Source organism: Lycium barbarum, chromosome 5 (genome assembly GCF_019175385.1).
Source record: "Lycium barbarum isolate Lr01 chromosome 5, ASM1917538v2, whole genome shotgun sequence".
NCBI lineage: Eukaryota > Viridiplantae > Streptophyta > Magnoliopsida > Solanales > Solanaceae > Lycium > Lycium barbarum.
This window is the reverse complement of record NC_083341.1, coordinates 118120895-118139402: the sequence shown is the minus strand read 5'-3', so window position 1 is coordinate 118139402 and position 18508 is coordinate 118120895. Positions and strand designations below refer to the sequence as shown.

Here is an 18508-nt window from a genome sequence, read left to right as displayed (position 1 = left end):
GTTATGAATGGACAAAAAAAATTCAGTTTTCTCTTAAATGGGGTTTTGGGTTTAGCTGTACAACATTCACAATAATCCCCCATGTGGTCAGTATTCAGATCTCGAACCTTGTCTTCTTCCCTTGCAACACATCAATGGAAGAATCAGCTAGGGTTTCCAGTCATCAACCGCTCTTTTTCCGGCGCCGCCAGTGAGGGCGGCGATGAAGCAATTCGCGCCGGAGAGTTACTGAAACTGGAAGAAGTGGAGACGATTCTCAGAGATGTTAAAGCTGATAATGTTAAAGTTATTCCGATACCTAAACACTGTGATTTTGCGGATTTCATGGTTGTTGCTACTGGTAGATCCGCTTGGCATGTTCGGAATATTGCTCAAGCCCTAATTTATAAGGCAGGTTCGGTTTCTTTTGGTTAAAGTTTCCTTTTTTAGAGCAAATATGTATGCTTATGGGTGTGTTTGGTATGATGGAAAATGTTTTCCAAGAAAATAAGTGATTTTTCTACTCAATATTTTTGTGTTTGGTATGCAAGTTGAAAAATGTATTCAATGCAAAACACTACGAGGTTTTTGGATTCGGGAGTGCAACTTCTGGTGGTGGGGTGTAGCCGAGTAGGTAGGGGGTGGGTGGTGGGATGGTTAGGCAGGTAAGGGCTGGGCTGGGAATGTGTTTGTGGGTTTTTATTAATCCAAAAAATGTTTTTCCTCAAATTTTTAAGGAAAACAGTTTTCAAGATAAGAAAATCTCAAGGCAACTGAGGGATCGTCTATTATAGTACATACCTGTGTTGCAGTTGAAAGAATGGGAACTCTTGCAGCTTACGGAAGTAGCATACCCTGACAATTGGGTTTTGGACCGAGTTATAGTTTCCAGAAATAGACAGTTCTCAGTTCCTAATTTGCTTAGGTATTTTGAGGAGAAATATGTGGAATACTTGTTATTTTGTTTTGTCTGACTTTTACAAATTTACTATCATCTACCACAAGGATATGAAGAACTGAAAATGTCCATTGAACTATCATGCACCATCAGAAAATAGACTTGATCGATTGATTTTAAAATTAAACCTTGGATAGGGGATTGTGTTCACTGTTTGATTTTCATTTTAAAGCTTATGAAAGGCTTGGGTGAGGGGAGGTATGTCCACAGAAAAGGAAAAGACTAGAAAAGCTGAAGGCCATGGCACTGCCCTATTGGCAATTTTGCTGCATTGCATGTTTCATCTCAGTGCCAGCGATGCAAGGCCGTAGGCTAGAACAGGCCTGCACGTCGGGAAGAAAGGAAATAGGTATCCCGTGGAATTAGTCGAGGTGCGCGCAAGCTGGCTTAGACACCCTGGTTATCCAAAAAAAAAAAAAAAAGAGGACGCCAGTCAGCAAATTACTTCCTTTGCTTCCATCTTAAAGGAAGTTAAGCTTCACATGGTTCACCATTTTTAGCAATTTACTGCATGTTTTTGGTGAGGGGTTTGTCTGAAAAAGAGAAAACAGAGACTAAAAAGGGGGAGATATTGAAGTCTGTTCCAGATTGTAGGATTAAGAAATCATTCAACAGCCCAGCTAAAAAAGAGGGATGTTATCCTGGTAACCTCCGGATGGAGAGCCTACAATTCCCCTTGGTGTAACAGGGAATGTCTCTCTGTAATATATACTGTTTTATTGAGGGAAGGAATATGTGTCTCCAATATAGATGCATTAGGTTTAACTTTTTAGTGGCCCTGTTAGGTCAGTTGAGGAACCTGTTAGGTTATTAGTAATGGGTACTGGAGCCCAGGTATCAAGATTGTGCCCAATAAAAGAATATAAAGCCTGGGATTAATTATAACAGTACCCGCAAGGGTGGCTTAGTTCGTTGAGCATGGGCTTTCATAATGGAGGTCTCAAGTTCGAAACCCCCTGCATACGAAAGTAGGGGATTTGCCTTCTGGGTCGAGCTCGTCGCACATGGGTTGCCTAGTGCGGGTTATCTCTCCTGTGTGGTTTGCGGGCTATTGCACAGGAGCAGGGTTTACCCTGTGCGCACCCAAAGGGTAGCAGCTGCGGGTTCCCTTGTCATCAGTTTTTTTTTTTTTTTTAAATAACAGTCATCTTAAGGTTGAGCTGGCAATCAACCAAGAAAGAGGTAGGATCTGATGAAATTACAGGAATGAGAAGCAAATGATAGCTTCATCTTGTCTACAATAGGCTGTTGGAATAATATACTTTCGGAGTATCTGCCTGTGGTTGACACCTTGAAACTTGTTGTTATACATGCTATTTAGCCTTTCATTTCATACAGCTTTGACTTGCTATGTCATCTATAGAGAAATGAATCTAGAAATTAGTTTTGTGCATCTTTTTTGTTCACAGCTTAGAAGAACTTTTGGAGTCTAAGAATAGTTAGTAGGAGATAAACTGTGAAAAGAACATTATTGCGTATTCAGTGTTTTACCACTGTAAAGTGTAAACAAATATCTTAATGATTTTACTTGAAGAATTTGCCTATTTGGAACTTCACCTTTTTGTTCAATCAGCAGGTTAAGCAGAAGCAAAAAGGATCAAAGAGAATGCTGCTACCTAGCGTGGAAGGGCAAGAAGGCGGGAACTGGATTGTAATTGACTCTGGTAAGAATCGCTTCATTTTTAACACTCTATCTAGGTGGTTTTAAGATTTTCTGGATCCGGTTTCACAAAATGTGATAAAGCATTATGCATTACGGAGAACATCGCAACTAAAATACATGTCTGAGACATAAAGTCTATGACTTTGTCTTGTACAAGCTGTTGATGCACTATTAAGGGTTATCTGTCGGAAAAGGTATTTTTCCAAGTTGCTTCAAATGGTGTGGTCTATCAAGGATGATGTGCTTATAGGAGTTCTTGATTTGATCATATGAGTTCTAAACTTCTATCAAATTTTCATGCTTTATGACACTAAATTAGCTTCTAAACCCTTCTGTTATGACAATCATGATGTTTTAATAAGTAAACTGATAGATTTTCACTCTTCGTAGATCTAGTTTGCAAGGGATATCCTTAATATTAACTTTGGTGCTATGTGGACGATCAACTGTGACCTGCAATCATCTTCTACTATCTCAAATGCTATTATGCAGCAGTTAAGTGCTTGTGTGTGTACGTAGTCTGCTGTAAATGTAAAAAGTTTGCAGCAACTTGTATGTTTTGTCCATTGAGACAGCTACCTTTTGCAGCAGTTCTTGATAATGATGATTTGCATTGATCCATGTGATTGTGTGGGTGCAGGAAGTAGTTTTACTAGTCGTCAGTTAAAAAACTAAACAAGTTCTCAAATTCTGCTGAATCCTTTAGTACTCTATTTTCAGTTTCTGATTTTCCTTTAACGGGAATAGGCAAATTAGTAATCCATGCCCTTGATGAGAAAGTGAGAGCATACTACAACTTAGAGAGGCTTTGGAGCACAGATGCATCAAACCAGGATCATGGTCTCCTCCAGAATCAAGTAAATTATTTTTAGTTCTTTATCGATTGTTAATTACTATCAGCTGAATAACCTGATTTGTCACATGTAATGTTAAAATATCCTTATCTGCGAATATTTGTTATGTTAAGGATTTGGACAAGGCCTTTGTGAAGGTTCGCCCTAAGAATAACTCTAAAAAACGGCCCTCTACAAGTGCCTGACCTATGAGCTTCAGCATGGAAAATCAGCTGTCATGTTGGCTGACAAATCCAGCCTCTTTATGGAAGTGGTTTCTTTTAGGAATAGCTGGGGATTTACTCAACAGTTTGGAGATTGTTATTAGATCAAAGTTTGCAAGTTCCATTTTCATCGTGAGTATGATTTTGATGATCATACCCCTGAAACCATTGAGTTGTACATTCTCAAAATATGTTACAAACAGCAGCGAAGCCTTTGGCGCGTAATAGTTGTTCCAGTTAAGGATGCCTGTTAGGCTCATGAGTCCTGATCTTTTTCTTGTTGGTGAATGATAACAGCTTGGTCCACGGAGAAACAAGAAGTTCAATAATCAAACTGTTTTTATTAAGTTCTGTCTAACATTTTACTGTGTAACCTGTTATAGTTACTTTCTTAAAAATGGTATAACCTGTATGATATGATCTTGTAGAAAGATTTAAGTTGTCAGTGTCTTGTATTAGTTTCCATCTAGGCTGAGGAGCCCTCAACTGGCAAACCAAGAATACCAGAGCACAAAATGCAATGCTAAAGAGGATGTCAAGATGGGCAAAATTCTGGGAAGAGTTTACTCTACAGACACAAATTGGAACGACATGGTAAAAAAATGCTAACTGCTAAAAGACCACAAAAAAACCGTAAAAATGGTTCACTGCTGAAGAAAAGAAAAAAACTTTCATCCCTGATAAGGAGTCTGTTGATTATGCGCCACTACTAGCTTTCATGACCAAAAAGAGAAGTTCGACGGGAAAAAGCCACGTTCACCAACTTTTAGATCTTGTGATAGACTCTACAAGCTTTGAAAATGACGTAACAGAGATCACCAACATAGACTTAAGAAGCAGATTTTATGCAAGAAAAGATTCTGAGAGAGAACATTCAAACCATTAAGCGGCTTAGGACAGCTATGATTGTCGCGTTAAAGGTTTCCATTTATGGTATGCATATGCCAGTTGATGGCTGTGGACTCTGGTTGGTTCTCTATAAACTGTCTGTGTATATAAATAAGTTGGGAAAGGGATGGAAAACAAGGACAAAGAAGAAGAAAATAGCTACTAAATGATGGCAATCGCTTTTGCATCTATACACGTGTTTTAAGTATTCAAGGTTTCACCACCACTGAATATATTCTTAACTCCAGTATTCTAGCTTTACACCCCTATCAATTATAACCATGTATTATTCCAAAGTTTAAAAATACCTTCCGCTTGAGTATCCGTTCAATTACAGCTTTACCGTTATACTACTATTACACAAATGTGCCCCTAATTTAGATGGAAAGAAACTTGGCAAAGCTAAAAAATAAATAACCCACCCCGCTTTCCTTTATAAATTCACCCCTTATTTGAATCCATAATACCCGACCTTAATCCTCTTCTTTTCCCACAGAAAAGAGGGAAATCAATAATGTCCCTCTTAAAGAGCTACTCTATAACACCATAGTCCCAACACCAAGAAAGTCATTGATGCCGTACTAAATTGCACAAGTTTGTAACTGCTAAATCTCAGTGAGTTTCATGTTATTTTGCATTATTACCACTTCCCAGGAAGCAAAGCATGTCCTTATTTAAGAAATACATGTTCAAAACATTGTTTATTTTATTTTTTAGTCAAATGTGTGAAATACCCCACCTAATGAAATTATACTGGGTATGTTGTTGTAGTTAATTGTGTGAAATAAAATTAAAATATTTACCCTCTTTCCTAAATTTTATAAAATCAAATTTATAGGAAGTTCCTACTTTTATTTGTACTAGTATTAGAACCCGCGCGATGCGCGGCGTTAAAATAAAAATTTACTACTTAAGATTTGGAAAGTAATGAACTTATCAATGTTGTGTTTTACAGTTGCGCTCACTCATTTTCTATAGCTAAAATAATATCATATATAGCTGACTATTTTATTACTCCTTCCGTTTCAATTTGTTTGTTTGTTTTTAACTCGATACGGAGTTTAAAAAATTAAATAATTTTTTTTAAAGCTTGTGGTCTTAAACTAAAATTAAGTAACATGTATCAAAATGTCCTTTAATCTTATAGTCTTAAACATGTCATGTGAAAAGTTGTAACTAAAGAGTTGCAACCTTTTTGTAACGGACTAAAAAGGAAAGTAAGACAAACAAATTGAAATAGAGTGATATTTGTTTTCTTCTTTATTTGTGATAACGTTGGGGGTGCTTCAGAGGCAATTAATAACTCACTTTGCCTGAATGCGGGGTGAAAATCCATGAAAAGAAATTGGTGTAGTAGCTGAAATTGAGTGCAGCGTCAAAACTCAACAGGTATTTCAATTTTGCTAAGAATTGGCCTTCAAGAACACATTCAATTTTACATTCATCGAAAGATATGTTATATCATATTAAAAAAACAGTAAATAGTAGCTTAAAAATTATAACTGATATAGAGAGACTCGTTCTTGTTTTCGTAGCACGAAGGTTTATTATTTATTATTCGGAAAAGGGCCTAAAATACCCTAGAACTATTGAAAATGGAGCAAAAATACCCTCCATCCACCTTTCAGCCCCCAAATACCCTTACCATCCACCTATTGGGTCTAAAATACCCCTATTGTTAACAGAATATTCTGGTCAAACACGTGGCATTTTTTTATTGGTTGGCTTATAAAATTAATTAAATTAATTGATCAGGTAACCCAAGTGCCCCCACCCCCCTACCCCCCACCCCCGACCCCGGTGATTTTTTTTTTTTTTTGAAAAAAAAGTTGACTTTTTTTTTGCACCCCACCCCGCACCCCTACCCCCCCCCCCCCCCGACGCAAAAAAAATTAATATTTTTGAAAAAAAAAGTTTTGACGTTTTTTTTGGGTTTTTTTAGCTGGGAGGGTGCGGGGTGGAAAAAAAGTCAACTTGTGCCTTTTAGATTTTTGGGGGGTGGGGGGGGGGTGCGGGGTGGGGTGCAAAAAAAATATTGTAGTCTACCCTTGTGCCTTTTAGATTTTTGGTTGAAAATATACCATGTTTTTTAGGGTGAGATATTTTTTTTTTTTGGTAACTCAATTACATTAGACATTTTAATTTATCAAGACATTTCACAGTACTTGTGCTTTTTACTAGGAAGTTGAGAAGCGTAACAATATTTTTTTTGCGCGCCACCCCGCACCCTACACCTCCCCCCCTCCCAGCCGAAAAAAAAAGTTGACTTTTTTTCCACCCCACCCTCCCCCTCCCCCCACCCCCAAACCCCACACCCTACGCCCCCCTCCCAGCTAAAAAAACCCAAAAACAAACGTCAAAACTTTTTTTTTCAAAAATATTAATTTTTTTTGCGTCGGGGGGGGGGGGGGGGGGGTAGGGGTGCGGGGTGGGGTGCAAAAAAAAATGTCAACTTTTATTTCAAAAAAAAAAAAAATTCACGGGGGGGGGGGGGGGGGGGTCGGGTCGGGGGGGCACTATCTGGTCAATATTGCAAAAGTTAATTAGTTTAATTAATTTTATAATCCAACCAATAGAAAAATGACACGTGTTTAATGAAAAGATTATGTTAGTGATAAGGGTATTTTAGACCCAATAGGTGGTGATAAGGGTATTTTAGACCCAATAGGTGGATGATAAGGGTATTTGGGGGCTGAAAGGTGGATGGAGGGTATTTTTGCTCCATTTTCAATAGTTCGAGGGTATTTTAGGCCCTTTTCCGTTTATTATTTTGCACATACTTCCGAGATCATATGCGTTAAAATATTTGTAAAGATGACATTGGTATTTTTCGGAGGCAAACTAATAACTCAATTTGCATGAATGTAGGGTGAAAAGCCTTATATAGAATAATGAAAATAGGAATTGTTATGAAGACAGCGCACAATACCAACAGCAACAACGACAATATAAACCTTGTTCATATCCAAAATAGCTTATAGACATTGTAAAATAAATGTTTAACAAAGAAAAACACCTGACTGAAATAAAAGTGTGCATTTAGTTACTACAGTCTCCTATAAGTGAAGAACTCGTGTTTTTTTCCTTCTTAATCACTTTCTGAACCCTATTGCTGGATAGTTTCGCATTCAGCTCATCATCATGTTCTTGCATTGAAGATCTGCCTACGGATTTGCTTCTCTTGGTAGATAGTTTTGCATTCCAATCATCACCATCTTCTAGCACGAACGATCCACTTTCTGATATGCTTTTCTTGATGGAGTTTGTAAAGAAGACATCATCTCACTTTCAGCCATACAATCCTACAGAAGAAACAACATGAGTTTTGATACAAAAAGTGTAGGAGCATCTAGATGAAAAAAAAAAATCTAATTTTTTTTATTTTTATAAAGAGCACCAAACCTTTATCCAAGCTACAAATGCAAAACTGTCAATTAGTTGAAGCACCATAGAACTACCAAGCATACTTGTTTTCGAACAGTTGGAAATACAACGTTACCGATGGACAGTCTTAGATGCTCCATGACATTGTGTATGTGAAGATGTTGGGTTTGTATCGTTCATTACTTTGACTTCCGCTACTTAGATTATGTTTTAAGTAAATTCAGCGGACTAAATTTAGCACAATGACAACGGACTAAATTCAGTAGCTACTGTACCCAAAAAATAAATATTTTCTGCACCAAACACAACTAATTTAAACATAACAAAAATACGCAATAAACAAAGTAAATTCACACAGCAACACAGCTAACAAATTCAGTAGAAATCGCATTTTTTTAAAAGTAATTTAGGTCAAGTTCACACCGTAATCACACAAGACTATACTCAACTTTCAGAACTACACCGAGAAGAGCTACTGTAAACAAAAAAATATGCTAAACAGAGTGAAAATATAAAAACAAAATGAATACACACAACAACACAGCTAAATAAATTCACTAACAATCGCATTTTTTTTAAAGAAATTTAAGGTCAACTTCACACCGTAATCACATCAGACTATATTTAACACATTTATTTTCAAAACTACACCAAGAAAAGGTACTGTAAGAAAAATGCGCAAAACTTATCCTAAAAGATAAGATAAACTTACTAAGATCTGAAAGTTCAAATTCTGTCAATATGAAATCTAATTTGGGATGATTTAAAATGAATTAGAATTAAGAAATCGGATTGTAGGGATAAGGAATAAATTAAACAAACAAACCACTGAATTGTTTTTTTCTATTTATTATTTTAAATTTTATTAGTGGTGTTGCTTGAAAGGTCTACTAACCAAACGTTCTCAGTGTGTGTTTGCACGAAACTACGAAGTGTGAAAAAACATGTGTATAAAAATCAATATACCATAAACATAAACATAACTTGTAGAGTTAATTATAAGCTTAATCCTTTAAGTAAGTAATCATCTCTCCATTTCTTCATACTCCAACATCCTAACAACCTCACATGATGTTTTGAACCAGCTGGTGTCATTTGATGTTCCATCTCAAAAATTCATATCCTTTCAACATCCATATTTTTTTATAGTGACATAGCAGGCATTTCCTTATTACGTTTGGTCAGGGTATGCCTCGCTGACATAGTAACAATAGAAGCATTGTTAAGCCAAAAGAACTTAAAGAAATAAACTAACACTATTGAGCAGACAGACAACAAAAGACAACATAGACGGGACTTTTGAAGTGGGAAAGCATCTAACCTCATTTGGCTCGATCTTCCTCACATGTTTTTTTCTTTCTCCTTCCCAGCAAAGGTGTTGCAGTAATAGTGCTATCAACAGGTGCAACAACTGAACTGACATCATTCATCATCTTGCGATTATACTTAAATATTGTCGTCTGATCAGGTCCTAAAGAATTTATCTTTTATCGATAAAGAAAAAGAAATCGTATTACCCGCAAGGGTGGCTCAGTTGGTTGAGCATGGGGCTTTCATAATGGAGGTTTCAGGTTCGCAACCCCTGCCTACAACAATAGGAGATTTGCCTTCTGGGTCGAGCTCATCGCACGAGGGTTGCCTAGTGCGGGTTATCTCTCATGTGTGGTTTGCGAGCTATTGCACAGGAGCTGGGTTTACCCTATGTGCACCCGAAGGGTAGTGGCTGCGGATTCCCATGTCATAAAAAAAAAAAAAAAAAGAAGTCGTATTCCTAAGGAATTCATCATTACTGTTGCACTTGCACATAACATAATTTCATGTGTAAGTAACAAAAATAAATGCACTTAGAAGTTAGAAGAGAAAAAATTGATCTCTTTTTTTAAATTTGTATCTTATCGATCATCATAGTAATATTTTGCCTCATTTATCTAGAAATATATACTAATGCACCTTTGAGCAAGGAACCCTAGCGGCTTTTGCAGAAACCCTAGTTCCAAAGGTAAGGTAGAACAACAACAACAACAAGAAGAAGAATGGCTGTTCCTTTGCTTAACAAGAAGGTGATTAAGAAGAGAACTAAGAGGTTTATTAGACCTCAGAGTGACCGTAGAATCACTGTCAAGGAAAGCTGGCGCAGACCCAAGGGTATCGATTCTAGAGTGAGGAGAAAGTTCAAGGGATGTGTCTTGATGCCCAACATTGGATACGGGTCTGACAAGAAGACCCGCCACTATCTTCCCAATGGTTTCAAGAAGTTTGTTGTGCACAATGCTAGTGAGCTTGAGGTCCTAATGATGCACAACAGAACTTACTGTGCTGAAATCGCACACAATGTCTCCACAAGGAAGAGGAAAGAGATTGTCGAGCGAGCTGCCCAACTTGATGTTGTCATAACAAACAAGCTTGCTAGGCTCCACAGCCAGGAGGATGAATGAGCATTTTGGCTTTAGATATCTCTATATTGTTAGTGTTTGAACTTGTTCCTTGTGGTTGTTTAATTAACATTCTGTTCTCTCTGAAGAGGATTTTGACTCATGCTATTGCTTATCAAGTGCTTAAATTTTGTGATTTTAGTAAAAAAAAAAAAAAAAAAAAAAAAAAAATATATATATATATATACTAATGCACAACAGGTTAGACATAAGGTCACAGAGTCCATAAGATTGCAGTCCTTCTAAACTTAGGCTCCGTTTGTCCATAGAAACCAAAAAAAAAAATTCACTTTTTTTGGAATTTTGGAGTTGGAGTTGGAGTTGGAGCTGTGTTTGGCCATAGTTTTTGGTGAAATGTAGTTGTAAAAAAGTGAAAAAAGTGATTTTTTTTGAAAAACAAGTTTTTTGAGTTCTTGAAATTCCGGAATACAACTTCAAGTTGTATTCGGAATTCTTATGGCCAAACGCTGAAAAGTGAAAAAAAAAAATTCGGAATAAAGTGAATAATTCTTATGGCCAAACGCCTACTTAATATGTGGCATTTTAAAGTAGTCCACATATCTAATTACAACTGAAATTCTAATTTAATTTCAAGATCAATGTATTTGTGAATAGGAACAATTAAATCAGCCAGTAGCATTGAGTTCCATCTCAATAATTCATCTTTGAATATTCATATTTTTTTGATAGTGATATAGCAGGCAATCTTCTCCACTACGTATGATCATAGTATACCTTGTTGATATATCAACAATGCAAGCACATGAGAAAACTTAAATGTACCCACAGACAGAAGTATAATACCTAAAATAGCTTTTGAGACTGTAATTCCGCTAGTGAATCTTGCAGAGTAAGTGTTCTATGTGGCAATACACACTAGATAATACTTTTAGATTGTAATCCTGACCACGTCATTCCAGAAAAAGGGGCGAGTGTAATTTTAGAATATAGGAATTTGAAAAGAAAATCTGAACAAGCACGCACTACTTCAACGAATCCCATCTGCATCAATCCACAGGAATAAAATATCTATAGGTAGTGAAAAATTAAAATTATTTTATAATCATCTTACAGACAAATGAAATTTCCTTACCTTGTTAATTATGGCAACTATTGCTATCAAAATCTCACCTATGAATGGTTGAAATGCAACACATTGATATTTCACCAGCATTTTTTTCAATTTGTTTGTCACCAGCATGAACATCATTGCCATAGCTTCAAAGAAATCACCATCACTTGGATCCAGAAGTCCAACTACTTAGTTTTATGACCTTTTTTCACTTGCATAGAAAAGTCCCTTGAATTGAATTTATTTCAGCATCACTGCTTAAACAACAAACCTATTAGTTTCTAAAAAGAAGGTTTAACAATTTGAAGGGATTTCAAGAAGTGCAGTGAAAAAGAATGAGAACCCCACATATACAAACAATAATCAACAAAAAGCAATGAAGCCCAAAAATCCAAAAGGCAGAAACAAAAGGAATAGTAGAAAGAAGAATACAAAAAACAGATCACATACACTAAACTGCTGGTAAATTTGAAAAACCCCATAAGGTAAAAAACAACACAAACGCTCAACCTATTTGCATAAATTTGACAAATACCCTGAGAAAAAAATATAATTGAAACCTGAAAGGAGACCAATAATCTTCAGAGTTTAGGTTTCCTTATCTACACAACTAAGCCGATGTTGCCTCTCCACAATAATCTACCTGCGATGGTTTCCATTGTCACAGAACGATTCTTCTTCTTCTTCTTCTTTTCTGTTTTTGAAAATTTTCCATCGTCAATTTCTTGGTGTTGGGAGTTCTGTGTATCAAGTTATAACCATCTCCAAAACCGTAATTTGCAACTACAATTTTTTTATTTATTTTTTTATTTTTAATTTCGGTTTTTGTGGATTGGCAGTTTTTAATTTTACAGTTTTTTTTTTTTTATGAATTTCCAATTATTTTTATATTTTAAAATTAGATTTTTATCACTCCAATATTGTTTTGCCTCTTTATGGATAGATTTTGTTAATTATATCTTAAATAAAATGAAATTTGCTAGTGAGTCCTACAAGTTAGAGTTACTATCACATTTGGCCACCAAAAAGAACAACCTCGTATTGATCGCCCGCCATTACACAAAGACAGCTCTCTTTCGGAATTTCCAAAGCTTTGTGTGGAAAACATCGGAACTTCATCCACCCCCCAACAACTACCCACATTGTTATTATCTGTATACATAATATACACTTTATATACAAAAGTAGTATAGAACCCTTTGTTGCATTTCCAGTTTCTTGTTTCATACATGGCTTCCACTGCTTCAGGATCGGCTATTGTGGCCCTTAAAACATCGGGAATTACAAAGGCTGAAAAATGTGACAACAAAATCTGTCATTTCCAGCAATCATTTTTGTGGCACCCCAAAAACTACTCAAACTTGCAATGCAGATCAAACTCATTTTCCTCTGGTAATATTTATAAGTTAAGTAGCTTTTCAGTACTGGGTTTTTATTGGTTGCTTCATGTGATTTATAAGTACTCAGATGCATACAGAGTAGCCACACACACACACAGAGTCATTTGGTTGCCTTTATATGATCAAGGGAAAGATAACAGTGAGCTTTTTTAGGTAATCAAATAAGAAGTGATCATTCACGATTTTCTAAAAAAAATTATTAAAAAAAGGGCAGCTTCGGTGCACAAAGCATCCTGCGTTAGCAGGTCCAGGGAAGAGCCGCATCCCAATGGGTTGTGATGTAAGACAATCTAACCTAATGCAAGCATTAGTGGTTGCTTCCACGGCTCGAACCCGTGACCTATAGATCACACAGAGACAACTTTACCGTTTTGAATTTAGTTTATAAATAATCTCAAAGACAAACAAAGTACACACACACACATAGTCATTTGGTTGCCTTTGTATGATTTGCTCTCACACACAAACAGCGAGGATCAAGAGAAATATAACATTATTTTTAGTCAGATAAGAAATCGTTCACGAAACATCTGATGTGAGTTTAGCAATCTGATGTATAAATTTTTGCTTTTGCTCAAGCATTTGTCAGCTAGTATGTGTGTGTGATGTATATCTGTGCAGGATCACAGCAAAAAGGATAATAATTGAGTTTTTAGATAATTAAACAACGAGTGATCGATGTTATATCAGTCTAGCATTTCTTTTAGGTATTGAATTCAGGGGAAAGTTGAGATTTTGGACTAGATGTTATGTATAAAGTTTTGGTTTTGTCAAGCATTTTTAAACTGGAGTGTATGTCATGCCTCTGTTTCAATTTACTTGTAATGGATGATCAGGCGTTTTAAGTAATTATTTTTATTAATTAATGAGTATGTTGAAAAGTAGAGAACTACACTTTACGAGGAAAGAGCAAGCTCAGGTGGTGGAATAATATACCAATATGTATATGGTGGGCTTTGTGGATCGAAAGAAACAAAAGATGTTTTGAAGAATGTGCTAACTCTATCATCAAGATAAAATCTAACTGTATACTTTTCTTTTGCTGATGGTGTAAATTGGAACATGTAAATGAGGCCGAAAGTGTTACAAATGTTAGAAGCCCTACACGATCAGAAGGGGCATATTTATGCTGCTTTCCTTCTGAATATTTGTACAGTTGTAATAACACATCCGTCAAGCTAGTTTACATATAAAATTACTTTATCTTCTCCCAAAAAGAAAAAGTAGAAAATTCTATTTTATGCAGATTTTATTCATTGCTAATGCTTTTTGCAGTTGTAAAAGCACAAGCTGTCACAGTTGAACAAGCAGCGGCTCAAGTCACTCCTAAAACTGAGGCTCCTGTTGTTATCGTTACTGGAGCTTCCAGAGGTATTGGTAAAGCAATTTCATTGGCTCTGGGGAAAGCTGGATGCAAGGTACAAGATATTCTTCACCAAAAATTTGATCTAAGTTAAAAGAAAGTTACATGATCATGCCTAATTGGGATTCACGTTCTTCTTCATACTTTTGCTTTGAATTAATTCGATTGTAACTGGTCGAGTCAAGCAGAAGAGCAGTGTCTGAAATGATGAAAAGATTAAAACTGGTTTGTTTAGTAAGATCTACTAAATTCATATTGTTAGTATACAGTTTCCCAAGCATTACTCTGTTTCTGGAAAGCTTCTTTAAATCATTTTTAAAACGGTTCATATGGGAAAAGTACTGGAACAGATAAGCCATAGTATAAGTTTTTTTCTAGGAGAGATAGGATTAGGAACGAAGATATCCGGGTTAAGGTGGGAGTGGCCTCCGTGGTGGACAAGATGAGGGAGGCGAGGCTAAGATGGTTTGGGCATGTGAAGAGGAGATGCGTAGATGTCCCAGTGAGGAGGTGTGAAAAGTTGACTATGGTGGGTGTGAGGAGAGGTAGAGGTAGGCCGAAGAAGTATTGAGAAGAGGTGATTAGACTGGACATGACACACCTGCAACATAACGAGGACATGACCCTAGATAGGAGGATATGAAGGTCGAGGATTAGGACAGAAGGTCAGTAGGTGCGTTGTCTTATGTCCTTATCCGTATTGTTATTATTACTCTCCTACTAGCTTATTCTTCGATTTTAGTATTACCTGTTGTTTCCTCTGCCTCGGTTAACATATTATGTGGTGTTGCTATTGTTCGCTTCTACTTTGTTTTTAGTATGGTTTCTTCACTACTGTATTTGCTTTACATGCTTTTTGATATGCATTACTTGATCCGATGGTCTAGCAGAAATAGCCTCTCTACCTTCAGAAGGTTGCAGGGGGGGGGGGGGGGGGTGGTAAGGCTGTGTTCACACCACCCTCCCCAAAACCCACTTGTGGGATTACACTGGATATGTTGTTGTTGGTAACTGCTAAAATATTTGAGGTGAAGCCTGCTTCATTGCTAGGACTATCTTCCTTTGTCCATGCTAAAATGCAAATTGCGCACAGTTGCATCATCTAACACAAACATAATAGAAATGGTGTATCAAGTTTCTGTTCGAGAAACTTGGTAACAAGTGCAGTTCTTCTACTTTTGGGTTCTTCAGAATTTTCATATAGGTATTACGAATTAGTGAAAACGTTTTGTAACAGACTTCGATGTGTCTTCAGAAATGTGTTTGGAAGGTGAAATAACATCGTTTTGGTATATGTGGCATATAGTTATCTTTTTATGATGCTTTCTCTGCTCCAGATTCTCCTATGCTTGGCTATAACCAATGAACCCATTTAATATTCGCTTCTGAAAAGGTTTTTCATGAACTCATTCTTGCAGGTTCTTGTTAATTATGCAAGGTCATCAAAGGAGGCTGAAGAAGTTTGCAAAGAGGTGAAGTGCTGCCACCTAAGTGACCATATTTCATGATGTGAATGTACTAAATAGCAATACCGATCAAAATAGTTAGGATTACTGGTGTCTGGTGGTTATCCCTGTCTATTGATTGCCGGGGTGTACGGGGTTAACCTTTGTCTTTGCTGGATTTCACAGTTGATCTTAACTTCGAGTTTTCTTTCTTAATGGCTTAACGAGAGAAACATACGATTGTTAATTATTTTGCTTTCAACAGATTGAGGCATGTGGCGGCCAGGCTCTTAGTTTTGGTGGAGATGTTTCAAAAGAATCAGACGTGGAAGCTATGATAAAAACTGTGAGCATATCCCGGTGTTGCTTATTGTTTGGAAAATCCATGTTCTAATTTTGATTTTGTCAAATTTCTGCAGGCAGTTGATGCATGGGGAACCGTAGATGTTTTGATAAATAATGCAGGTGAATAGAAAAGACACTCCTCTTAGTTAGTATATCAGCTCTTATTAGACTAAAAACTCTCCGATAATTTGATTTCAGGTATTACAAGAGATGGTTTATTAATGAGAATGACTACCAAACAGTGGCAAGACGTTATTGATCTAAATCTAACTGGCGTATATCTCTGTACACAGGTGCCTTTTTGATTATTGATCATTCACTTTGGTAAGTTTCAAATTTTAGATTGTGAATCTAACCAACTTGCTATCTCTAGGCGGCAGCCAAGATTATGATGAAGAAGAAAAAGGTACTTGTATTCATTTGATTTGTAACACTTCTAAGTTTCCGCCAAGTATGCTTGCTTTGCTAAAGTTTTTCTTTTCCCAAAGAAAAAAAAAACCCTTAATTCTTGCTTCATTCCTCCTTTAGGGAAAGGGGTAAGTGTACTCCTTCATCTTGAGCAAGAAGTTGTTAGGTTTATAATTATTTTTCTCATTCCAGTTATTACTATACCTCCATTTAGAATTCTGTCATTGGAATTTACAGTCTGTCGGCAAACATAATTAAGAACGGCACTGAGAAATCTTTTATGCGTCATCTGTAAAACCATTTATTTTCTTCAAAATTTGATCTCCAACACTAACTACTCATTTGATTGTGAACAGGGTAAGATAATCAATATAGCATCAGTAGTTGGCCTTGTTGGCAATTTTGGGCAAGCTAACTATAGTGCAGCAAAGGCTGGTGTTATTGGTCTGACAAAAACTGTGGCCAAAGAATACGCAAGTAGAAATATTAACGTAAGCTGTTGAGACATGCTAAATTTCAGGTTACATTAGTTAATTCTGTTTTAATCTAATAAGTCCCCGACATTAACAGGTGAATGCTATTGCCCCTGGGTTCATCGCATCCGATATGACTGTTAAGCTAGGGGATGACATTGAGAAAAAGATTTTGGGGCAAATCCCATTAGGTCAGATCTCTCTCCACATACTTAGCTACTATCTCTGGATAAATTGTTGTTGCTATCGTTATCATAAATCCTTCTTCAGTTGACAGCGAAGACGAGATGGTATATAAGGAGTTGGTAAACTCCAAGTCAACCTTTCTAGTATCCAATTAAATTTCTTGGGATTTTATAAATGGTGTTGGACTTGATTATTGATGAGGAAAAAGAAATGCAGTCCTATTAAGGATTAATAACGTTGGTTAGCTTAGCCTAGTAACGTGGCTTTCTGTGCTAAAGCTCATTCACACAATTAACATTATGGTTCTACAATCATTGATTTGTCTCTGCCTCTTCATAATTCTGCTACTTGCTTATGCTTGCTCCTTTAGGTAGGAAACTTATTCCAGAATTTATAAGAGGAACCATGACATCAATCTTCTAAACTGAAATCACTTTATACACGAAGTAGTTACAAGAAAGATAGTTGTCTTGAAGGACCTACAATTTCTTGGAATCCATGCAGACCTAGCCAAAAAAAGGGCATAATGGAAATAAAAGATTTATATAGGCAATACCAATTAGTTGGGATTAAGTTTTAATCATGTTAGTATATTTACTTTAGATCTTGTGTTTTCCAGGAGTCTTCTAGTCCTATCGAAATATAGAGAACTTAGTACTTTTTATTTTTATTTTGTATAATATTGGACCAAGATGAGCTTAAATGGAGTGACATGGTCAATGAGGATTCATATAATCGGCCCCAGCTTGCTTGGGATTGGGTTGTATTATACATAATAATTGCATAAACTTTGAGTTTCTTTGCTGTTATTTAATCCCCTCAAGAGTTGGTCTTGTTTTTATGGTTCTTAAATTGTTTCCAGGAAGGTATGGTCAACCAGAAGAAGTTGCTGGACTCGTGGAATTCTTGGCCATGAATCCAGCGGCAAATTACATCACCGGCCAGGTTTTAACATATTAGCATCTACTACCAGCTTGTTTATGTTAGAATGCAATGTTTGTTGTCACTGAGAATCTTAATGTCTAATTGATATTTTTTGCAGGTTTTGACTATTGATGGGGGTATGGTGATGTAAGAGGTTTTAGAAAAGTACAACCTTTTGATCCCTCTTCAGCCAAATGAATGGTTGTTTACAATTTTAGGTCAAATGAACCAAGGTTTTTGTGTACCCTATACTTCAGATGATCATGAAATAAATTAGTACACTTGAAATAGTCTTCTTGAGATTTTGTATTGAAAAAGAGTGTGGTGGGAACAGTTCTTTATGTAGCTATCATCAGAATTGTCTTTAGTTCAAGGAGTCCGTAATTTAAATGACCCAAAAAGTGGGATTTGAGACCAAAATAACCCATTAAAAAAAAAGTAACCAAACTACCCTTTGCGCACTAAATTAGTGCACAATAGGACTAAACTGAACTTTTACAGTTAAGTCCTATTGTGCACTAATTAGTGCGC

General features: G+C 36.4%; 3 protein-coding genes and 1 long non-coding RNA gene across 7 annotated transcripts; 3 read left to right on the top strand and 1 right to left on the bottom strand.

The window, feature by feature from the left end:
- On the top strand, positions 1 to 4080 carry LOC132641243 (protein Iojap-related, mitochondrial). Of its 2 annotated transcripts, none has more exons than XM_060358156.1 (4): positions 1 to 390; positions 2514 to 2601; positions 3321 to 3457; positions 3568 to 4080. In XM_060358156.1, the coding sequence occupies exons 1-4, from the start codon at positions 82 to 84 to the stop codon at positions 3637 to 3639; spliced, it is 606 nt and encodes a 201-aa protein (XP_060214139.1). In that variant the 5' UTR covers positions 1 to 81; the 3' UTR covers positions 3640 to 4080. The 2 variants fall into 2 exon arrangements, with proteins under 2 accessions (XP_060214139.1, XP_060214140.1); XM_060358157.1 differs by having other exon boundaries at positions 2 to 390; positions 3348 to 3457.
- A 3408-nt stretch (positions 4081 to 7488) lies between these two features.
- On the bottom strand, positions 7489 to 12329 carry LOC132641242 (uncharacterized). 3 transcript variants are annotated; one of them, XR_009582763.1, is made up of 4 exons: positions 11994 to 12329; positions 10558 to 11687; positions 9251 to 9879; positions 7489 to 7847 (listed from the first exon to the last, which is right to left on the bottom strand). It is a non-coding gene; the product is annotated as an uncharacterized LOC132641242 (long non-coding RNA). The 3 variants fall into 3 exon arrangements; XR_009582764.1 differs by having other exon boundaries at positions 9251 to 9652; positions 11166 to 11687; XR_009582765.1 differs by having other exon boundaries at positions 9251 to 9652; positions 11493 to 11687.
- LOC132641241 (large ribosomal subunit protein eL32z) lies at positions 9891 to 10497 on the top strand. Its single transcript, XM_060358155.1, has one exon. It carries the CDS (start codon positions 9963 to 9965, stop codon positions 10362 to 10364), a length of 402 nt encoding a protein of 133 aa, XP_060214138.1. The 5' UTR covers positions 9891 to 9962; the 3' UTR covers positions 10365 to 10497.
- A 193-nt stretch (positions 12330 to 12522) lies between the features above and the next one.
- LOC132641240 (3-oxoacyl-[acyl-carrier-protein] reductase 4-like) lies at positions 12523 to 18277 on the top strand. The gene is made up of 11 exons (XM_060358154.1): positions 12523 to 12825; positions 14109 to 14251; positions 15615 to 15668; positions 15907 to 15987; positions 16061 to 16106; positions 16185 to 16279; positions 16360 to 16392; positions 16751 to 16885; positions 16965 to 17058; positions 17916 to 17998; positions 18096 to 18277. Exons 1-11 carry the CDS (start codon positions 12663 to 12665, stop codon positions 18126 to 18128), a joined length of 960 nt encoding a protein of 319 aa, XP_060214137.1. The 5' UTR covers positions 12523 to 12662; the 3' UTR covers positions 18129 to 18277.
- Positions 18278 to 18508: the final 231 nt, after the last annotated feature.

What these genes read in the sequence shown, in the direction of transcription:
- LOC132641243 (XM_060358156.1), top strand. Translation starts at nt 82, where the DNA reads ATGTGGTCAGTATTCAGATCTCGAACCTTGTCTTCTTCCCTTGCAACA. An exon ending in CTCAAGCCCTAATTTATAAG is followed by an intron (nt 391 to 2,513) that starts GCAGGTTCGGTT and finishes TTCAATCAGCAG; the next exon opens with GTTAAGCAGAAGCAAAAAGG. An exon ending in ATGGTCTCCTCCAGAATCAA is followed by an intron (nt 3,458 to 3,567) that starts GTAAATTATTTT and finishes TGTTATGTTAAG; the next exon opens with GATTTGGACAAGGCCTTTGT.
- LOC132641241 (XM_060358155.1), top strand. Translation starts at nt 9,963, where the DNA reads ATGGCTGTTCCTTTGCTTAACAAGAAGGTGATTAAGAAGAGAACTAAG.
- LOC132641240 (XM_060358154.1), top strand. Translation starts at nt 12,663, where the DNA reads ATGGCTTCCACTGCTTCAGGATCGGCTATTGTGGCCCTTAAAACATCG. An exon ending in CTGAAGAAGTTTGCAAAGAG is followed by an intron (nt 15,669 to 15,906) that starts GTGAAGTGCTGC and finishes TGCTTTCAACAG; the next exon opens with ATTGAGGCATGTGGCGGCCA. An exon ending in TTATGATGAAGAAGAAAAAG is followed by an intron (nt 16,393 to 16,750) that starts GTACTTGTATTC and finishes GATTGTGAACAG; the next exon opens with GGTAAGATAATCAATATAGC.